Genomic DNA, 23,009 nt, shown 5'->3' with positions numbered 1-23,009 from the left:
TAAATCCGAGGCCATGGTTCTCAACCAGAAAAGGGTGGTGTGCCCTCTTCAGGTCGGTGGAGAGTCTTTGCCCAAAGTGGAGGAGTTTAAGTATCTTGGGGTCTTGTTCACGAGTGAGGGAAGGATGGAACGTGAGACTGACAGACGGATCGGTGCAGCTTCTGCAGTGATGCAGTCGCTGTAGGTCTGTGGTGGTGAAGAAGGAGCTGAGTCGTAAGACGAAGCTCTGGATTTACTGGTCAATCTACGTTCCTACTCTCACCTATGGTCAGGAGCTTTGGGTCATAACCAAAAAGAAAAGATCTTGGATACAAGCAGCTGAAATGAGTTTCCTCCATAGAGTGGGGGGGCACACCCTTAGAGATAGGGTGAGGAGCTCAGTCACCAGGGAGGAGCTCGGAGTAGAGCCGCTGCTCGTCCACCTCAAACAGAGCCAACTGAGCTGGGCATCTGTTCCGGATTCCTCCTGGACGCCTCCCTGGGAAGGTGTTCCCGGCATGTCCGACCGGGAGGAGACCTAGGACACACTGGACGTATGTGTCTGGTCTTGCCTGGGAACCCCTCGTGCTCCCCCCCGGAGGAGCTGGTGGATGTGTCTGGGGAGAGGGAAGTATGGGCATCCCTGCTGAGACTGTTGCCCCCGTGACCTGGGCCCGGATAAGTGGTTGAAGATGGATGGATGGATGGTGTTGGGGTGGGAGGGGGTGTGGGGTTGCTTTGTGCTTTATGTTGTTTTATCTTGTTTTGATAATAAAAATTTCATTAACCTGATGTATTTCATTATCACTGGTGACTTTAACCACGTCACCCTGGACTCATCTCTCCCCACAATGGTCCAGTGTGTAGACTGTCCCACACGGAAGAACAGAACCATCAATCTGTTCTACACTAATGCCAAAGAGGCATACACCGCCACACCCCTCCCTCCACTAGGTAAATCAGACCATAACCTAGTGTACCTACAGCCCACCTACATCCCGCTGGTGAAACGGCTGCCAGCAACAACACGGCAGGTCAGGAGGTGTTGTTGCTGGCAGCCGTCCGGCCAGTCCGTCCGCAGCCGTCGGCAGCCGTCCGGCCATCGTGAGTTCAGTCCTGGTGAATAAAGTGTCGGGGTTCCCCACATAACAACGTGAGGTCCGTCACAATCACAATAAACCGCTGTCTGACGAAGCCAAAACGGCTCCGTAAGTGAGAGACATGGACAAATGTGAAGACTGGAGCTAACTCGGCTAGTTGCCCCAACTTCTGGGTAGACGCCGGAGATGCTGAGGGACTGCTTCCAGACCACCAACTGGAATGTTGTTGTGGGCTCAGATGGGGAGGACGTGGAGGGGGCAGCTCAGTGTTTTACAGATTACATGAACTTCTGTGTGGACACCATGGCCCCTGTCAGGACAGTCAGGTGTTACCCCAACAACAAACCATGGGTAACCAAAGAAGTCAAGGCTGTCCTGAACAGGAAGAAGCGGGCGTTCAGGAGCAAGAATGGGGAGGAGATGAACAAGGCCCAGCAGGAAGTGAGACTCCTGAGAGGCCAAGGAGGCGTACGGGAGGAAGCTGGAGAAGCATGTGCGGGAGGTCTGGAATGGGATGAGAACCATCACCGGACACTATTCCCCTCCAGGAGGGGAATAGTGAAAGCGCGAATGAACTAAACAGCTTTTTCAATCGGTTCAGCTCCCCCACCACTCCCGGCTCCACGTCCCAGGCCTCTCCCGGCCCTGCAGACCGCTCCACTGATGCCCCCTCCTCCTGTGCTTCCTCTCCTTCCACCCCTGCCACTTCTCCCCAGCCCATTCAAAGAGCTGCAAAGCTCAACGGCTCCACCTCAACAACTGGACCGCCAACCTCACCATGACCTCTTTGCTACTTCCTGGTCCACTACAGCTGCCTCTTCTCCTTTTTGTTCTCTATTATTTTCCTCGTTCATCAACTCTTCAAAGTTCTCTTTGCATTTATTATTTATTTAATAAATAAGTGACGCTTCAGCATCACGGTCCGGCCGTCCAGATCCGGCCATCGTGAGTTCAGTCCTGGTGAATAAAGTGTCGGGGTTCCCCACATGACAACGTGAGGTCCGTCACAATCACAATAAACCGCTGTTTGACGAAGCCAAAACGGCTCCGTAAGTGAGAGACATGGACAAATGTGAAGACTGGAGCTAACTCGGCTAGTTGCCCCAACTTCTGGGTAGACGCCGGAAGCATGACAGCATGAGGCTTTCAAATCACCTTATTCACTTATATAGGTGGGAGATATTAAAAACTCGACTGAAGTGACGGCACTGATGAGGTTTAGTTTGAAATATAGTGACTTACAATCAGTTCATTCAACATAGGAGAAATACTCATCATTTCAATAAAAGGGTGAACAAGTCAATCAAATAATAATAATTACAATAATGAATCAGTGGTGGGGGACCTCTGATCTCGGGGTAACGGAGACAATGACACCTGAAGTGTGTTCCTGACGTCGGGTCTACTCCAGTTTGGTTTTCTTTACGGTCACTGCAGAAAATCCCACTTCACACAGGTTGGAAATGGAAGCAGGGATTAAGATACTTTTTGGGAGATCTCAGGATAATCTCAGGACAAAAAGGTAATTTGCCCATTGATGGGATTAATAAAGTCGATCTTCTTCTAACCTGCCTTGATTTTAATCCAGAACACTGACGCAGTTGTGGGCGCTTAATTTAGGGGTAACGGCTGGTAACCTGTCACGTGACCGAGACCTGTCAAGAGGGACTAGATAGATAGATAGATACTTTATTAATCCCGGAGGAAATTGTATATATCCGGGATTGACTGACGCACGCATTCCTCTGTGCGTCACAGACGTTACTTTTTCAAAATAAAACATCTTTCAGACTCCGAAATAAATAAAACGGAAGTAATGTAATTTTCTTTCTTTCTGTGCGGCCCGGCACCAAATGACCCGCGGACCGGTGGGGGTCGGGGCCCGGGGGTCGGGGCCCGCTGCCTCAGGGGACACCCTGCTGGACTGGACTAGGATTAATTCGTTTGAAGCGCGGTTTTCCTTTGGGGGCGTGTCGAGACGTCATGACGTCAGGAAGAGCGTCAGTCCCGTAACAGGTTCCGGCTTCCGGTGACAGCATGATGGCGCGCGTGTCCCGCAGGTGGCTGCCGGGGCTCGCGCTAACCGCCAGGCTCCGACAGGAAGCGTGGCCGCGCGGCTTGGCGGGCTCTGCAGTCAGTCAGTCCAGCACCCAGACGGCGCACCAGGTCCCCGGCATGGAGTACCAGGTAGGCCCCCACAACGACCACCTACCGGCCGGCAGCCGGCTAGCTAGCAGCGGGTACTAGTTGGAGAAGTTTGGAGCTCGTTAGTGGAGACACGAGTAGAAACGTGGCTGACTGGACCTCCGGACCGGAGCCGGTTTGACCAGCAGAGCCGAGGGGGATGGAAGTTGGTCCGGTTCCAGTTCCAGTCACATGTGACTGGTTCCAATCCAACGTGGATTAGAACCAGTGTGATGCCATATGTGAACGGCTCAATCCGGACTGATGTCACCACCTGTTGATCTTTGCTTATTCGTTTTAAAAAGCCCAGGACACCTGGTCCGGTAGCACGTGGTTCTGGTTTCTTCTCTTCTCCTGTCTTTGATGAACTTCCCTCCATCACTGAAACCACGTGATGTAGAATCAACTTGATTTAATTAATTAATGTGATCACAGGCTTTTGTCCCAACTATGAAGTTATGGCAGGTGTCCTGAGATGGATCTGATCAGGGGAGGCTTTAGGTTTAGTTATTGACTATTGATGGGGTGTCTCTTCTCCAGACATGACTACAAAATGACTTTATTATTATTATCATCGTTAATAATAATATAAAAAAAACAACTAGTGGGACCTGTGTAAATTACATGGATTGTTAGATTTTGTTTTTTTACATGATTACTGTGTTTTAGTATAGTAATGATTATAGTAATTAGTTTATTTCAGGCAGAGATGTAATTAAAGACCAATACAGTATAAACATTATACAGTATTTTGTTGTTTGGTACTCCAACATGTCTCTAGTCTGTCTCTGTCTGGATAGACTGGAACACCTCGCACAAACGAAGGGAAAGGACTAGTGAAATTATAATATGGATAATAATAATAATTTAAATTTCCCAGTTTGGGAGCATATCATCTCATAAGATGAAATAACATGAAACCTCAAGCAACTGGTTAGTTAAGCTTAGCCTAAGGGGGTGTGTTTTGTGTGTGTGTGTGGGGGGGGTAGGCCAACTTGATTTAATCATATGATCAAACCAGCCAGTCAACATTGGTTCAAGCCATTTCTGATTTGCTCTTATTTTGTGATGTCTCACAACGAGATGGCAGGAGGTGTTCCCACGAGGTTTAGAGAACCAGTCTAGAAAACCTGCAGGAGAACATAGAAGTGTTTCCCTCCCAGGGAAATTAACCCCACCCTAGGAATGTGGCTAACGCTATCCGTCAGTCACCAGTCCCGGGCTGGCTTTCCCCTAATGTGCTTGATGAATAAAAACGTTTCTGAAGGGATGTCGGAGCTTGTTTCTGGACGATGGCTGCTGGTGGGATTAACAAGGCTTTGCTTGATGTGGCAGGATGCTGTTTGCACTCTGAACACGCTGCAGACCAACGCCAGCGCTCTCGATCAGGTGCGACGAGAGCGGAGCCACCCGCAGCTGCAGCTCGATGCCATGATTGGCTTCCTGGAACGAGCCCGACTTGGAGTGAGTCGGTTAAATTACCTCGAATAGAACACGGGACGGGTTCTTACATAAGTGATAACGTCAGAGATTACAGCAGATACCGTGTGTCTGCTGTGTTCAGGTGTGTAATCTGTGCTCTACCTGTGTGTTCATCAAGGTGGAGGATCTCAACTGTCTCAATATCATTCATGTGACAGGAACAAAGGGCAAGGTGAGCTGACATCACTGTGTGTGTGTGTGTGTGTGTATGCACGTGCAAGTGTGTGTAGGCTGTATTATCAAGGCCCAACTAAACATGTTGTCCTGAAAGTCACATGCTGACAGATTTGAATCTGATTTCTAGAGAGCTGTTTACAGACTTTCTACCACAGGGAGCTCTAGACTTGCGTGACGCAAGTGGAGACAGAAGGTTATGTAAACATGTTTTCAAATGTGGACTCTTTGAAAGCGACGAGCCATTCTGACACCCTGTGTGTGTGTGTGTGTGTGTGTGTGTGTGTGTGTGTGTGTGTGTGTCCAGGGTTCAACGTGTGCATTCACCGAGCAGATTTTGAGAGGCCATGGCTTCCGCACAGGATTTTACAGGTGAGACTGCAGCATATGCAGCGGTATGACAAAGTTTGGGCAACCCTGATAAATTTCTAGATTTTCCTTGATAAATCACTGGTGGTTTGGATTAACAATTCCAGTTAAATATATCAAATAGCAGATGAACACAGTGGTGTTTGAGAAGTGAAATGGGAGTTTATAGAATTTGCAGAAAGTGTGCAATAATTATTTAAACAAAAGTAGGCAGGTTGAATTGTTATATTTAAATTTTCAATCTATTATTGCCATTTGAGGCTATTTAAATACTATCACTACTCTAAATATGAAAGTATTATTCCCCAAGACTTACCAGAAACAATGAAACATGAAAGCAGTACAGACACAGGTCGATCTGAACTAAGTCGTCCTTGGTTATGATGATAATACTAATCAATTCTTTAATAATCCCTGTAGGGAAATAATTTCTTTCCACTCTTAAAATCACACACGTATAGATCAGTACAGGCCCGTAAACACAAACACACAAGGGGCCTGTAGGCATGCAGATGGGAGGTCGAGCGGTGGGTAGCTCTCACAGCGCTTATACGCGCTTCAAGATGGATGGCTTCACTACTCTTAAAATTTTTGTTCCTTATAATTTAGTCCTTTAGGAGAAGAAGAAAAAACTTGAAGGAACTCTGGAGCAATTTTTACTACCTTTATTTCGAATGATGTAAAGTTGTTCATCAGTTTTGAGATAAAACGCAATTTATGGTTTTATAGATATAAACAGATGATATAAACAGAGATATAAGAGATAAACAGTTTTCTGCTCATCTGGATTTTTGCTGATTTTAATTCAATCAATTTAGTGGATCTTCTAAATTCGTCGGAAAAATTTGGGGGGTACCTTTTTTTTATTGTCATCAAAAACTATGTCAACTAAATTTCGCAATATATTTTCTGCAGATCGATTTCCAAGTTTGTTGTTGGACTGGCAATTGGTTGAATTTGAAATGATTCAGACCAATGAGAATTCTCTTTATATTTCCCTTCATAAATTCACATCAAGAACACCAAAAAGAGTTAAAGAGGAAGGCAATGCAGAAGTCTCAAGAAACTGGCTGCAAAGAAAAGGAAGTCGTCAAACTAGAAGAACTAACAGTGAATTATTGAACTGAACAAATATGTGAATATGAACAAACATTGAAGAAAAAGTCTTCTTTTCCTTTCGGCTTTTCCCTTCAGGGGTCTCCACAGCGAATCAATTGCCTCCATCTAGCCCTGTCCTTTGAATCCTCTTCTCTCACACCAACTACCTTCATGTCTTCCCTCATTACATCCATAAACCTCCTCTTTGGTCTTCCTCTAGGCCTCCTGCCTGGCAGTTCAGAACTCAGCATCCTTCTACCAATATATTCACTATCTCTCCTCTGGACATGTCCAAACCATCTCAGTCTGGCCTCTCTGACCTTATCTCCAGAACTTCTAACATGTGCTGTCCCTCTGATGTACTCATTCCTGATCCTATCCATCCTGGTCACTCCCAGAGAGAACCTCAGCATCTTCATCTCTGCTACCTCCAGCTCTGTCTCCTGTCTTTTCCTCAGTGACACTGTCTCTAGACCAAACAACATCGCTGGTCTCACCACCTCTTTTCCACACTCTCCATTGCTCTGGTCTGTTGACCCTAAGTACTTCAAATCCTCCACCTTCTTGATCTCTTCTCCCTGTAACCTCACTCTTCCACTTGGGTCCCTCTCATTCACACACATGTACTCTGTCTTACTGCGGCTAACCTTCATTCCTCTCCTTTCCAGGACAAACCTCCACCTCTCTAGCTTCTCCTCCACCTGTTTCCTGCTCTCACTGCAGATCACAATGTCATCTGCAAACATCGTAGTCCATAGAGATTCCTGTCTAACCTGGTCTGTCAGCCTGTCCATCACCATAGCAACAAGAAGGGGCTCAGAGCTGATCCCTGATGCAGTCCCACCTCCACCTCGAACTCCTCTGTCACACCTACACACACCTCACCACTGTCTTACAGTCCTCATACATGTCCTGCACCGCTCTAACATACTTCTCTGCCACTCCAGACTTCCTCATACAATACCACAGTTCCTCTCTGGACACCCTGTCATCAGCTTTCTCCAGATCTACAAAAACACAATGCAGCTCCCTCTGGCCTTCTCTGTACTTCTCTATCAACATCCTCAGAGCAAATACTGCATCTGTAGTACTCTGTTTTGGCATGAAACCATACTGCTGCTCACAAATGTTCACTTCTGCCCTTAGTCTAGCTTCCACTACTCTCTCCCATAACTTCATTGTATGGCTCATCAGCTTTATTCCTCTGTAGTTGCCACAACTCTGAACATCTCCCTTGTTCTTAAAAATGGGCACCAGCACACCTCTCCTCCATTCCTCAGGCATCTTCTCACTATCTAAGATCCTGTTGAACAACCCAGTCAGAAACTCTACTGCCACCTCTCCTAGACACTTCCAAACCTCTACAGGTATATCATCAGGACCGACTGCCTTTCCACTCTTCATCCTCTTCAATGCCCTCCTCACTTCATCCTGACTAATCTTTGCTACATCCTGGTCCACAACAGTCACCTCTTCTAGTCTTTGTTCTCTCTCATTTTCCACGTTCATCAACTCTTCAAAGTACTCTTTCCATCTTCTATCTTCAAAGTCCGACCAGAATTTCTCCTTCTCCTCCAGCTCACATCCTACCTGTGGAGCATACCCACTAACGACATTGAACATCACACCTTCTATTTCTAGCTTCAGACTCATCACTCTATCCGACACTCTTTTTACCTCCAGGACATTCCTAACAAACTCCTCCTTCAAGATAACTCCTACTCCATTTCTCTTCCCATCTACACCATGATAGAACAACTTGAACCCTGCTCCTAAACTTCTAGCCTTGCTACCTTTCCACCTGGTCTCCTGGACACACAGTATGTCTACCTTCCTTCTCTGCATCATGTCAACCAACTCTCTACCTTTTCCTGTCATAGTTCCAACATTCATCGTCCCTACTCTTAGTCCTATACTCTTGGTGTTCCTTTTGTCTTTCTTTGAGCGAACGCACTTTCCTCCTCTCCTTCTTTGACCAACAGTAATCCAATTTCCCCCGCCGCCCTGTAGGTCATCAGCGCCGATGGCGGTCGTTGTTAACCCGGGCCTCGACCGATCTTGTATGGAAGTCATAGGTTTGATTCGCATCCCTGATTTGGCAAAAGTTTTACGCCGGATGCCCTTCCTGACGCAACCCTCTGTATTTATCCGGGCTTGGGACCGGCACAATAAGACACTGGCTTGTGTCCTCTTGGGGCTACATTTTGAAGAAAAACAGTGACTGTATTTTCAATTTTATGCACCTTTATTTCTCGTTTGCATATAACTCATTTTTATTCGTCCTCCTTGGTTGTAGTTCCCCACATTTGGTCCAAGTCAGGGAGAGGATTCGAATTAATGGCCAGCCAATCGGAAAAGAGCTCTTCACCAAGTACTTCTGGCAGGTTTATGGTCGACTGGAGGAAACCAAGGTAGGCCATGTCACAGCGCAGAGATGAACGGTTTACCAGCAAAGACCTTTTTCTCTCTTCATGTGGAAGTAAAAAGTTTCGATAGTTTAAACTTGAATCATTTTATTCAGAGCCTCAGCAGGACTTTAACCACAGCTGTGTAATGTCAGTGTCACAGATGGTAAGTGAATAGAAAAGTCTTTTCATGTAATGTAAATGTAATGTACTTTATTAATGAGGTCCTGTTACGAAAAACCAATTTTTTCAGGTCTCTACATTTACATAGTGGTCCTCCCTAACCCGACCAACTCCTAGAATCTGGTATACAAATGCTTCCTGCATCAATAGATATTTGGAATTTTAGGAATTCATGGACCGGACCGAATCAAAATGATCGGATTTTGCTAGAGCGCAATTTGTGCGGTCACAAATTGCGCTCTGTCATTGGACAGAGTGATTGACGATATTGATTGGTTGACATGCCCAAAGGTGTGGCCACCCCTGAAGGGGAATTTGTGCAGATAGGGAGCTGAGAGCCACGCCCCATTAACACAGAGCGTTTTGGGGGGAAAGTGATTTTATCAATATTCAATCAAAGATATTGAGGATCATGGATCACTTTGGGGCAAGACGTTTCAAATACAGTGTAGTTGGACGTCTGGCAGCTGAATGACATGAATTAAAAAAACACTGGTAGTTAGTCGCATGTGTATATAGTTGGTACAGGCTTGTAACAAACGCACACACACACACACACACACACACACACACACACACACACACACACACACACACACACACACACACAGGGCCTGTGGGCTCAATGAGTGTGACCTTCATGTGACAGTATGCAGGACGTTAGTCACATGACCCCCATGCGGCATCTACTTTACGTCTTAATTGATGACTGGAGAACTTAGTATTCAGGTCATGCAGAGGCAGGATAGAACCACAAACATCTGAAAGAATGGAACTAATCAAGTCAATATAAGATCAATAATCACTCTGTGTTTAGCTCCACTAAATCTTAAAAGATGCTGCTGCTGTTTGAGCCTCGTCTGTGTTCACAAGCGTGTTTCTGTCTTCATGGCTCTCGTTCGTGTTCTGAGGGTTTATCACAGCTGACATGCTGAACGAGGCAGATGGGAGGTTTTCTGTACTTTCTTTAAAAAAACAAAACAATTGTAAGCGTGTGTGTTACTTGTCTATAAACATACCGTCTAACAAAAAAAAATCATTTTTATGACACAGTGCAAAGTGACCTGAGTATTGAACCATTTTGTTCATCTAAAGCAATTTTTTTTTGTATGAACTAAAAGATTCCTCAACACATGAACACCAGGGGCCTTTGGTTAATAAACTGTTGATGTACAGAAACAGACCTGAGCAGTGGTTTGAAATGAAATGACAAACTTGTAACATCTGCAGATGCAGCTGTATGGAATTCATGGAAAGTTGGCAACCAATTCAATTCCTCAATTTTTCTCTTCTCGTCCTCGTCAGGAGGCCTACGGGGGAGCGATGCCAGCATACTTCCGTTTCCTCACCATCTTGGCCTTCCATGTGTTTCTACAGGAGAAGGTAAACCATGGTGTTTTCTGAGACACTTTTTATGACATTAAGACCCTTCTGCCCTGGTTCACTATCTTTGATAGACCAGCTGCTGACATCATCATCCTCAGGCTGAATGGAAGTGCAAATACTTTAATTACTTAACGACTGTCTTCTGAAACGACTGTGTTCTTTGTTCAGGTAGATTTGGCTGTAATTGAAGTTGGGATTGGTGGAGCCTATGACTGTACCAACATTATAAGGTAAGACTTTCACGTCTGTAACTGAATCCTCTCATTCCAGTGAGCGTGTCGCTTAGTCTCTACTTTTTAATTGGTCAATCATGAAGATTAAAACTTTTACCCCAGTAGAAATTTATGGTGGTGAAAACCCCGAATTCCTTGAACATACAGAAACAGCCGTGGGACAGTCTTGACTGAGGGTGTGAAGCGTTCATCGTTCCACGCTCAGCCTGGTTTGTGTCATTCTGGTACTTCTTGTATAACATTGTGACAGACCTGGTAATATAAACAGTCACTCAAACTGAACATGTTCAGTATGGAATAATGCAATTTGGGACACAGCATGTCTTTGGTGAGCCTTTATACCTATGCAGAGAAAAAGGACTGGTTCTGACCCAGGGAGAGACTAGTCTGGTGTCTCAGGAGGGTTTCAGAGACCTAGAACCCTTGGGTAGCTGAGTTGTGATGCAGGGCAATAAGGGTAGCTGTCTTTGGAAGCATGTTATGCAATGGTAGTCACGTGGTTGGAGAACCTTTGGACTTATATTGACATGATGAACTACCACAATAAAGAGTTGTAGTGTTGTAGTAATGTTACTCGTGTTGTCTGTTTGTCTTCTGTGTGGTTGTGTGTCAACAGGAAGCCGTGGGTTTGTGGCATCTCCTCACTTGGCATAGACCACACTCAGATTCTTGGAGACACAATTGAAAAGATTGCCTGGCAGAAAGGAGGCATCTTCAAGGTGAGACATCACATGTGACTTTGTGATCTAACTAAATACTGTATATGTCATTAGCCCAACACAAGTTAGTCAAGGGGTTCCAGCGACAACAGCACAGCAGTTGTTCAATCTTCCTCTATCAGCAAAAAACTGTTGTTTTTTTTAAAAAACCCTGTCAGAAGACAAACAAACTTTCTCTTGAAACTATTCCTTCAAATTCAACGTATTTTTTCAGGCTATATTGTGTCAGTCATGATAATACCAGCACAATATTAAGGTATTAGAAATTCATACCACAGGATTCTGACTTGTTGACTTAAAAACGTCATACGTTTCACGTAACATGGCTGTGGTGGAGATAACCATGGCTGAAAGAAGTTCTGAGGAAGAGTTAATCCAAACATGGAGTGTCTTTGGTGTGAAAGTGGTTTGTGTACACAAGACCAGATACAGACACACCACGGTGAAATGCAAACAGTGCGAGAAACGATATGATGCCAGTCCAAATGGTGAAGAGAGCTGGCTTCGAGTTTCTGGTTAAAACGGTGGACGTAGATCCGACATCCCATTGAGGGAGCAGTTTTGACCTTAGTCAAATTAACCTGTCTCCAAGCTAAACTGAAGACAACCACTCCCTGTTCTGTACTGTAATTATGCATTTTCAATGATGTTTGGTTAAGACAAATCTATTTGAAGCTAACAAGTTACGAGATACGAGTTTAATCCATTCCGTGACTCAGCTTGTAACTCAAACATATTTTCCCTATTCCCTATAACTAAAATTGTTTTAACCCATTCCAGCCTGGTAAATTATATAATGAAAAAAGCCCCACATTTTTATCAACCAGCAGTCATGCAGACTGTTGTGATCTAATTTTCATCCCCTTGCCTCCCTGAATGTAACTCCTTTTGTTTCGTCTTTCTATCTTAACCGTTTCCTGAGTTATGTGCAAAACAAAAATTTGACCTTGACCTAGTTTTCTCAAGGTCATCATCTCATTTTCATCTCCTTTGCTGCCCAAGTAATGTGCTTTTTTTCTATCTGCAACAGTTGTGAAGATATTTGGTGGACAGACGAACACTGACAATTACAATACATCACCGCTTTGCGGGATGTAAAAACCTAGTAAGATAAACTCTACGTATCTACTGTAACTTTCTGCTGTCACATAGGCACATGTTCCAGAATCGTGGCAAAATTATCGGATCATGTCACTGTCACCAAAACCCCTGTTATTTTAGGGCCATATCGTCAAGGTGACAGCATGCGTTGGAGAGGAATGAAGATTAGCCAAAGTAAAACACAATATCTGTGTTTAAATGAGGAGTAAAGAAGGAAGAGCGAGGCTACAGGTGGAGGAAATAGTGAAGGTGGAAGACTTCAAATACTTGGGGTCAACAGTCCAGAGTAGCGGTTAGCATGGTGGAGGTGAACGAACGGATGTAACAGGCTGGAACCGGTGGAGGAAAGGTCAGGTGTCTGATGGACAGAAGAAGCTCTGTCCATCTTAACACAGGGCAAAGTTTAGAAGACAGTGGTGAGGACAGTACTGATGGACGGTTTAGAGACAGAGCTGCTGATAAGAAGACAGGAAGTCGAGCTGGAGGTGGAGGAAATGAAGATGTTGAGGTTCTCTCTGGGACTGACCGGGTTGGAGACAGTTAGAGATAGCAGACTACTTTGACACTTTGGACACGTCCAGAGGAGAGATGGTGAGTATGTTGGTGAAAGGGTGATGAGGATGGAGCTACCAGGCAAGAGACAGACCAGAGAGGTGGATGGATGTAGTGAGGAAGACATGAGGGCAGTTGGTGTTGGGGAGGAGGATGCAGAAGGTACGTCTGACATGGGGAAAGGACGACCCGCTGTGGAGACCGCTAAGGAGACCAGACCGAAATGGAGAGAAGATCTCTGACACCTAATGAGAATCCAGGTTTCAAGACCTGGATACAAAACACCGCAGACGGTTTGGTTTTCTACTGTGTCTTCTTGTTCCTGACTAATGACGCTGCTGTCTGTCCAGCCGGGGGTTCCTGCCTTCACCGTCAAACAACCAGAGGATGCGATGGCCGTTCTCAAGGACAGGGCCTCAGAGATAGGAGTAAGTAAGCATTCAGACGATGGTACACTGAAGGATAGTTGTTGTTTTTCTTTGTTCAAATTGTTTCTAATGAGTGATGCATTAAATCTCCTGAGTTTATTCATTCACACAGCTTGGTAGAATGTTTAATTTGAAATGGTTCTTTGTTGTTGAAAGCCCTTCTCCTGCTGCTCAGTTTGGTGTTTTAACAGTTTGACCCCGTATTGTAGTGTCCTTTGAGGGTGTGCCCAGACCTGAAGGACTACCAAGTTGACCATGGACCTTTGTGTCTGGGCCTGGCAGGGCAGCACCAGCACCCCAACGCCTCCTTGGCCCTCCAGCTGAGCCACACTTGGCTGCAGAAACGTTGTAGTCCAGGTAGGACTGTATGCAGTAGTTCAGAGAGAACTAGTGTAGTACTCCCTATCAGCACACATGCACAGACATCACATAGCAATTTTGTTGTAGTTTGACAAACCCCATAAACGCACCATCGTCATGTAGATATTGAGAGGGGTCCTGTGCCTGTGAATCGGTAGAAATCAGGAACTTGTTGCGTTGCTCCAGGCTTCAGTGGACGTTGCTTCAACAGACTGAACTTTCTATCGCTGTAGGCTGCTGCTGATGCGGTAATACTTAAGCCAACGAGTTTAATGGCTCTGGGTCATGCATTCTAATGGGGGTCGTCCTAGAAGTGTACTGAGCAGGTCAGGTGAATAATTGTGAATCGGTTCCAGTACTCAGTCATGTAGTGATGGTACGTAGGGACCATTGCTCCTGCAGCCTTACCTTCAGACATGATTCATTCATGTCAGAGCGTCAGTTTAACCTCTTCTTATACATCCTCAGCCGTTTATCTGAAGTACAGGTCACATGTGTTGCTGGAGCCTTTCCCAGCTGTCTACAGGTGATATACGGTACATCCCAGATGAAACAGCTCATCGTCGGGCCGCACATAGCGAAACAACCACTCATACGTACGTACAATTTAAAGTGGCCAGTTCACCTAAATGTCACGTCTTTGGAGGTGGGAAGAAGCTGGAGAAGATAGAAACCACACTAAGAAATTGTAGGGGGTCACGTACTTTATGTCTGTTATCTAATGTCATCTAGTTAACTCAGGTTTGCAACATTTAATGCGAAAAGGAAACTGATCACTTTAGCATGTTTGTTCATAGTTTTCATTAAATACGTTGGCTTATTGAATGAATCAACAGTATATTTAAAATTTACAACACATAACTTTAGTTACATGCATTCAGCTGACACAGTATTAGTATACATGCGATCACTCATCACTTTTTTCTCCAAAAACCCCCCCAAACTATTACAAGCTCTGTAATGGAAAAAGGAATGGAAAGGATGGTTTATTTTTTAACGGGCAATGGTGATCAGAAATAACAGAAATGTAACTGAAAGTGATTGATATGATTGATTGGTATTGGAAACCTCTTCAAAAGCAGGTGAACGATCATTTTCACCCGTCACTGATAATCCACTATTTTCACATCAGTTACATTTGTAAAAATGTTATCAGTGTTGCAGCATCTATGATTATTTTAATGGTTTTTAAAAAAAAAAACATTAACGTCACTTTAATTGGGTTATCAATCATTGAAGAGGTCTCAGCTTCAACATTGATTCAACATTAATTGATTAGTTAAAATCTTTCCCTTTGCTGTCCCTGGTTAGATCAGAATGATGGGTAACAAGATTCACCTTTTTTGTAGAAACACCTTGAAACCACAGGATTCTGAAGCCAAGAGCTAAGATTTACTCAAGTATGACGTACGATTCATTACAGACTCATTAGTGTGTGAAACGTCTCCATGGCCATTGTTGATTCATCACTACAGTTTCACTGTTTATGCTGTTTTCTTCATGTGTTTTACTTTCCAAGTGTTAACATGAATAAAGTCCTTCTCAGGAGCCACACAGTGAGCGTTAACGGCAGGTTAAGTCACATCGACACATTGTATTACATTGAATCGGATTCAAACTATTAAGATACAAGAGTATTAATGTAAAGGACTGCTATGAGAAGTATAAATATTTTACCAGTAACTTAAGTAACGTATTAAGTTGTTAAGTAACTTAACATACAACAGGTAAGCAGGTAGCTTTAAAGTTGTCTCATAAACACATACAAATAAAGTTCTTGAATCTAAAACTAAACATCAATATAAATCCTTGAACATGTACAGATCATCCAGACTTACAGCCACAGCTTCCTGGTTCATTGCTCTTGATGTAACATCGTAACCCATACGATTGTTTCCATGCTCTGTTTCTCCGTTCACAGCATTCCCTCTACTTCCTGTTTGCTGTTTCCTGTTGGCGCTAAACCTTTCAGCCGTTAACATAAAAGCAGCGCGACCTTTCTGACTGTAAAAAACGACAATAAAACAAAGTGTAACAATCAACCTGGTCTTTTCACATTCTTAGCACATTTTAACAAACTAAAGGCAAAACACATGAAGAGTCTTTGCTAGAACCTCTGGGGTTAAATCAGGATGTTCTAATAGTCTTGATGAACATGTTCATGTGTTGAGTGACCTTCATGAATGATAGTGATGTCCCCTCTCAGCAGGTGAAAGCTTCACCTCCACCAGCGTCAAGAACACAGGTGTTCTTCAGGCGCCTTCCTTCAAGCCCAGCTCCATCATGGTGAAAGGTGAGTTGTGTTTCAGAGCCAAACATCCAACATGTTCTCTAGTTGTTCTGGACAGCGATCATTGCTTTGCTGCTTTTTGGAACTTATTCTAAAGGCTTTCGTCTGAAAATTTTAATCAAAGTTGTTGTTTTTTTACTTGGAGATATTTCCTCTATTATGTAGAAATAATGTGTTTGAGTTGATTCCTTGTAAAACCATGAAGCCTCTAGTTGCGTCTCATCCAGTATTGTTGGGTGCGCTGCTCTCAGGGTTGGCAGAGACAAACTGGCCTGGAAGGAACCAGACGGTGACACACGGGGCAGTCACCTACTTCCTGGATGGGGCTCACACCATGCGCAGCATGCAGGCCTGTGTCAGCTGGTTCTCCGAGTCGGCCGCTCAGCATGAAAGAAATGCCAGGTGAAACCTGTCCCCAGTGACCTGGAGACCCCAGGTGTTGTCCGACAGAGCGGCAGCAGAAGTCCTCTGTGCTGCCTTTACTCTGAACAGAACTAGATGACAGATGTTTATGGACAGGACATAATTAAAGCCGTTTCCCGACACTCGTCGCGGACGGAGAGGGTCACACAGTCGTCTTTTTACATGTTAAGTAAACAAATCCCCTTAGTTCGAACATGTCTTCATCGGCCTTTTAATCGTTTATTATAAACTTGAATTTTGCACACAGGTAAAGTTGTAGGGAATCGCTGTTAACCTGCATGGATGTCAGGATGGTTTTTATGTTTAGTCCTGCTGACCCAACATGGTGTTTTAAGATCACACTTGATAAAGTAGAAACCAGGACACCTGACCGTTCCCAGACCAGCTGACTGTGCTGGGCTGCGTGGGGCTTTGCTGGTCTACGTTGTTCTAGTAGTGTTCTAGCAGTATTGACGGACCTCGATGTGTTTGTGTTGCAGTGGACCTGTGGCCAGAGTTTTGCTGTTCAATGCCACAGGAGAGAGAGACTCGGCAGCGCTGCTTAAACTACTGACGGTGAGACCAGCTTGCACTATAGAGGCCATTGTCTTAAAGCAGAATGTTGTGGGTGTGCTAATTCACGTATTAACAGACGTAGAAGACGTAGCTGGTTTTTTCTCTTAACAGTAGTATACTATTGAACGCTAACTGACATGTTTACCATCGTTTGGCAAATTACAGATGAAATGCTGCAGATTTGATACTGTCAGGAGAGTTGAGTTGGGATTATGTGTAGCTCCACATCTGAGTGGAGTAGTTGCATCAGAGTATTGAGAAAATACTTGTTTAACCTGGTTTGTAGAATAATCCCAGATAGTAGTTCTTATGTAGTACAGGACATGAATTAACTCTTAACTGTCTGAACAGCCTCTCCTCTCCTTGTTTCTTTCAGCCGTGTCATTTTGACCTGGCTGTATTCTGCCCAAACATCACTGAAGCCATCACGTCTTGTAATGCAGGTGAGATCAATGAACCATTGCTTTTGACCTCTGGTGGTTTATATTAACCTGTGTGAAATTAACCAAAGGGGGTCAAATGACTGTCTTTGGTACAGTTCTCAGTCCTCATTAGTTCAGAATGTCACACCTCCTCCTGCTGGTGATCATTTGTACCAGTCTACCAGTTCCTGCTCATACATCATTGATTAAACCAGTGACAGATTAACACAGTTTTAGGTTGGTGTTCAGGTCTGGATTATCCTTGGTGACATGGTGGTGGGTCGGGTTTCAGAGGGTAGATGTTGCTCCACATCTTTTGACTTCACAGTCAACTTGTTCCAACTTTTCTGACCGAACCAAAACTCAGAACCTGATTAATGTGAAAAGCTTCAGTAGTCAGGTGAAGACGTGTGTCCAGGCAGGATGGAACGGGTGGAGGAAAGTGTCAGGTGTGATGTGTGATAGAAGAGTTTCAGCTAAAATGAAAGGAAAGGTGTACAAAACTGTGGTGAGACCAGCGATGTTGTTTGGTCTAGAGACAGTGTCCCTGAGGAAAAGACAGGAGACAGAGCTGGAGGTAGCAGAGATGAAGATGCTGAGGTTCTCTCTGGGAGTGACCAGGAAGGATAGGATCAGGAATGAGTCCATCAGAGGGACAGCACATGTTAGAGGTCTTGGAGATAAAGTCAGAGAGGCCAGACTGAGATGGTTTGGACATGTCCAGAGGAGAGATAGTGAATATATTGGTAGAAGGATGCTGAGTTTTGAACTGCCAGGCAGGAGGCCTAGAGGAAGACCAAAGAGGAGGTTTATGGATGTAATGAGGGAAGACATGAAGGTAGTTGGTGTGAGAGAAGAGGATGAGAAGACAGGGTTAGATGGAAGCAGATGATTGGCTGTGGAGACCCCTGAAGGGAAAAGCCAAAAGGAGAAGTTATGAAGAGTGATTTAAAAATACCTTAAAGAAAACTCGGAGTTGTCCCTGCGACCTGTCCTCTGACTGTCTGAACATTTGGTGCTCGTGTTCAGAGACACAACCATGAACTTCACCAGCCGTCTGTCATCTCTGCCTCTCAGACCAGCAGAACTTCAACATCTCAGTTGAACACATGCTGACCCGCTGCTTGGACAACGAGAGGAGCTGGCATCTCCACAACAGCCTGGGGAACAGCAAAGGTCCGCAGCTTCTCATCGAGAAAAGCCTCCCTCTGGACCAGAAGTGGAAGGGGGACACTGTGGTCTTCCCCTGCATCCTCAGCGCCCTCCAGTGGATCACTCAGGGCAGGGACCCAGTGGTGGCAGACCTAGCAAACAGCGTCTTACCAGTGAAACCCAGCGTCATGGCCAAAGCGGCTCCTCTCCAGAGCGCCGCTGAGATCCAGGTCCTCATCACTGGAAGCCTGCACCTGGTGGGGGGGGCCCTCAAACACCTCGACCCAGCATCCTCCAACTAAAGGAACCATGTCTTACAGTTTGAGAAGTGTATGTGTGTGTGTGTGTGTGTGTGTGTGTGTGTGTGTGTGTGTGTGTGTGTGTGTGTGTGTGTGTGTGTGTGTGTGTGTGTGTGTGACTGACTGGATGCTCCCTACAGTGACTGATTTGTAGGAACCCGGTATTTGGACCAAGGCAGGTCAGGGCCTCCCAGCAGCATCCAGAGCCTTACAGGTGATGACACACGCGTGTGGAGTCCATGTCTGTGTGTTTTAACTTGAAGCCAAATATGTTTACATGATCTGCAAACACTACATTCATGTATGCCATGTTGTGTTCTGAGTCAAAGGAAGTGTGTGTTCCTGACTGAGCACTGACGCCAGCTAGAGACCCAGCTTGTTGTGGTCAATGTACTGACATTACATTCATACAATACAGATGAACAGGTATCAGAGGATGTGACGTGGACTTCATGGCATGTGGGTTTCCTGTTTTTTGTGTGTGTTTTTTATTTAACAGTCTGTCAAGTCTTAATGGGTTTGTTTTGTCAGAAGTGGACAAAGGTCTTCATACATCCTCTGCAGGTTTGTAGTTGTCAATCCAGTTTTATTTATGAAGCACTTACTCCAACAGACATTTCAAAGAGCTTTAACTGACAGAAAAACCCAACTGAACCCTCCAGAGATGAAGGGATAGCAGCGGGGAAAACTCCCTCATTGAGGAAGAAACTCCGGCTAGGACCCAGACTCTTTTGGGTGGACATCCGCATTGACCGGCTGGGTGGAAAATTAATACAATAGAGATAAGGACAGGGTCAGAAAGAGAACTTAGCAGCCTAAGCTGCCTTAATTGTAAAATGTTTGGAAAATAAATGTTTTAAGTCTAGTCTTAAATAATGTGTGCCAATGTGACAACTCAAGTGTTAGCATCAGATGAAATCTGCTTCTCAAATTGTGTGTAATCATATTTATACTGGAATCGGTATTTAAATTGGCCTAAACATAAAGATTTATGATGTCACCTTAATGTGGACAGCTACTGTATATTTGTATATTGGTGAAATGTATAAAAACACTAATAATGTCATGATAATCAGTGAAGCTAAGATGTTATCAGCTTCAGTTGTGGTTCAACCACATCCATTCAGTTTATAACATGAAATTAGTTTGCCATGAAATCTCAGGATATACAAACTACACTGACTGCCTTATGTGGACCCAACAAAACAGATGTGGTTTCAAACTGATCACACTTCAATAGTGAAGCTCTTCTCTGATCCTCTCTTACCTGTGATTCACTTAATAAAGATCTGGAAATTCATCCGTTGTTTTTCAAAATGGTCTTTTTTGAGTCTAAAACAAAAGTGTTTTCATTTCCAGTAATGCGAAATAGACAAGTGGATCGGTGAGGTGTTCATTGATGCAGAGCTCTACTGGTCTGTGGGTATGAACACAAAACTTAAATGACTGGACTGAGTAAAACCAGCCAATGTTGTGTTCATGTGAAGGAAAATGTCCCCCTCAAACAGTATGGCTTCTGTTTTAACAGGTGTAGACCAAGAACTATGGCACACAGAAAAAGATATGTTTGCAACTGTTGTGCGAGGTGTACACAAGAAATGTGCTGACTTTAATGAGAAGTGAACACCATTTCTACCAAAAGAATTGAAAATTAATGAAGTTCATAGAATGAACACGAGTAGGGCTTCAACTATGTTAAAAAGTCAACATACGTTAAAAAAAGGCTTGGTGGCATTTTTTAAATTTCATTTTCAAGGGGGAGTTAGAAAAACATTTGTCGTAAGTTATGGAGCGCGCCATGACAGCGGAAGTGACTCAGTCGTAGACATCGGGGTGAATCCATATCAATGCAGATAAAGCTAGCGACAAGGTGAAGAAGGTAAAGAGCTGGCGTTTTCGTAATTATCCGAATATCGCCAAAAATAAAATCAGATACTGAGGACGAGTTCCCAGTGAACTCACCTGGGGGGGTAATTATCCCATATAATTACCACCCGATGTCTGCGGAGGATGGGAGTTTGAACATCTAGCGACTCATCCCAGGTGACGTGCTAGCCCGTCAATGGGATTTTCCATTATGCGTTAGCATTGAGCTAGCGGCCATTCGTTACTGTCGGACCGTGTGGAGTTAACTAGTTTATATTAATATGTCTTGTATTTATGAATGTATAAGGATCAGGGCCTGACATGCTGTTTTTGCAACGAAACGCAACTTATCGATCAACGTGGGACCACGGCAACTTCTACGTGTCCCCAGTTAGCGAAACAAACCCCTGAGTCACAAAAGGTTTAAAACTGGGATTGATGTCCACGATTACCTCCGATTTAGGTAACTCGGTGTTGATGAAACCCACACCTGCTGCAGTTTTAGTAGTTCTGCGCTGGTCTTCTTTCTTGACCTGGGCAGGCTGCGATCAAATGGCCTGGTTCATGACAGTAAAAACACTTGCGGCTGGTAATGTGCTTTCACTCATCAATTTTGATTATCCGTTTCTGTGCTCGGGCATTACATTTGAAACACGCAAGGTCAGAACGGAAAAAACATTTTTGGGTGTCAAAATGAACTCATCATCCAGTACAGCGGCTTTAGTCACGGATGACACCTTCTGCTCATTTAAATAAAGGACAATTTGCTCTTGCAAACACTTTTTAAATCCTTGGAGCAGAATTAGTTCACGCATTTCCGCCAAAGTTTTGACGGCACATGCCTGACACCATCTATCAAACAGAACGCTCTTATCACGCACAAACTCCACGTGCGTCTGGTTGTTTAACGCTATGCCTAAATTTTTGTCGGCATGCTTCGGGTACCAGCTCATAAGCCCTCAACACAGTCTTTTTAAGGAAGTCGTAATTCGGACTGTCCTCAATTGACAGACTGGCACCGACTTCCTGAGCTTTCCCCACAAGCTGACACTGGAGAAGAAGTGACCAGAACTCCTCAGGCAATTTCAGAGCAGTAGCTATCCCCTCAAAAGCACTGAAATAAGAGTCCACCTTGGACTCACGAAACGGAGGGACCAGTATAATGTGTGTACTCACGTCAAAAGCAGGAGCAGAACCAAAACTCTGATTGGGAGACACTGGGGTGGAGGCTACGGGGGCTCTTTCCAGTTCAAGAGCCCTGATACGGAGATGCAAGGCTTGTACCACGAGCTGTTTATTCCTGTTCTCCACCTCCTTTATTTGAAGGGCTATGCGGAGATCCTCTGTGGTGAATGAATAGTTGAAGTATATAATGAAATATATAATGAGTATATAATGAAAATCTTTTTTTATTTACAAGGACTAAATATCAAATAATATGCTGAGCTCACTTCAGGCTGGACTAAGGCTACAAAAACAAACTAAACAATCCTGCAAAAGAATAATACTTAACCTAACCGAAAAACAAATGAAAAGTACACCAAATAAACCGGCAGCCGAGCCCTACTTCTCAACCAGGATTAAACAGTTCACACAAAGTAGCATGTGGCTCATTGGTAGATGGAGAGATGGATCTGCTGCCTGCTGCCCTGCATTGTATTAAAATGCCAGAAGCACTTCCAGCTTTTGTTATTAATAAAAATACAACACTGTACAAGAGTGATCTGTAAAATCTGGTGGCACAAATCTCCACCACACATCCTATAGTGGAGATTTTAGCCGTGGCTCCTGCAATAGTTCTTACATTAAATAGTCCTCCTTTGATAACAGGTTCCTTTAAAATCCAATGGAGTGATTTAAAATCTTGTGGTGTCCTCTTGGACAAAAGTCCCCAGATTGTAAAAACACTCTGATAAAAACATGGAAGATCTGTCAGTCTGTTATTTCTCAAGAACAACGAGCGATCGAGCTCCGGACCCCAGCACTGGGCCAATTCTGCCTGTGTTGAGGGCCGCCACACCAGGTCCTCAGGGCCAGTCAGGAACTGCTGAATGAACTGCAGCCAGAACGCAGCACCCCCTGCTGGTCAGGTGGATGAGTCCCTGTCCTCTTTCCTCCTTGGGCAGGAAGACGACGCTCTGACGGACCCAGTGACGATAGTCTGAAGAAAAGTCCACCATCACTGCCTGGATTTGTGCTAGCAACATCAGTGGAGGTTCATGAAATGAAGACTACACCCCTAAAAGGCA

The 23,009-nt window shown here is 44.5% G+C and overlaps 1 protein-coding gene across 2 annotated transcripts; it reads left to right on the top strand.

Moving 5' to 3' along the window:
* Positions 1-3,106: 3,106 nt before the first annotated feature.
* LOC137608757 (folylpolyglutamate synthase, mitochondrial-like) lies at positions 3,107-20,194 on the top strand. 2 transcript variants are annotated; one of them, XM_068335318.1, is made up of 15 exons: positions 3,107-3,266; positions 4,599-4,727; positions 4,864-4,917; positions 5,227-5,291; positions 8,683-8,797; positions 10,280-10,357; positions 10,529-10,590; positions 11,210-11,312; positions 13,316-13,393; positions 13,603-13,750; positions 15,963-16,046; positions 16,295-16,445; positions 16,946-17,021; positions 17,398-17,464; positions 18,521-20,194. In XM_068335318.1, exons 1-15 carry the CDS (start codon positions 3,117-3,119, stop codon positions 18,895-18,897), a joined length of 1,737 nt encoding a protein of 578 aa, XP_068191419.1. In that variant the 5' UTR covers positions 3,107-3,116; the 3' UTR covers positions 18,898-20,194. The 2 variants fall into 2 exon arrangements, with proteins under 2 accessions (XP_068191419.1, XP_068191418.1); XM_068335317.1 differs by having other exon boundaries at positions 15,960-16,046.
* Positions 20,195-23,009: the final 2,815 nt, after the last annotated feature.

Source organism: Antennarius striatus, chromosome 15 (assembly GCF_040054535.1).
Source record: "Antennarius striatus isolate MH-2024 chromosome 15, ASM4005453v1, whole genome shotgun sequence".
Lineage (NCBI taxonomy): Eukaryota > Metazoa > Chordata > Actinopteri > Lophiiformes > Antennariidae > Antennarius > Antennarius striatus.
This window is presented reverse-complemented; position numbering and strand designations above follow the sequence as displayed.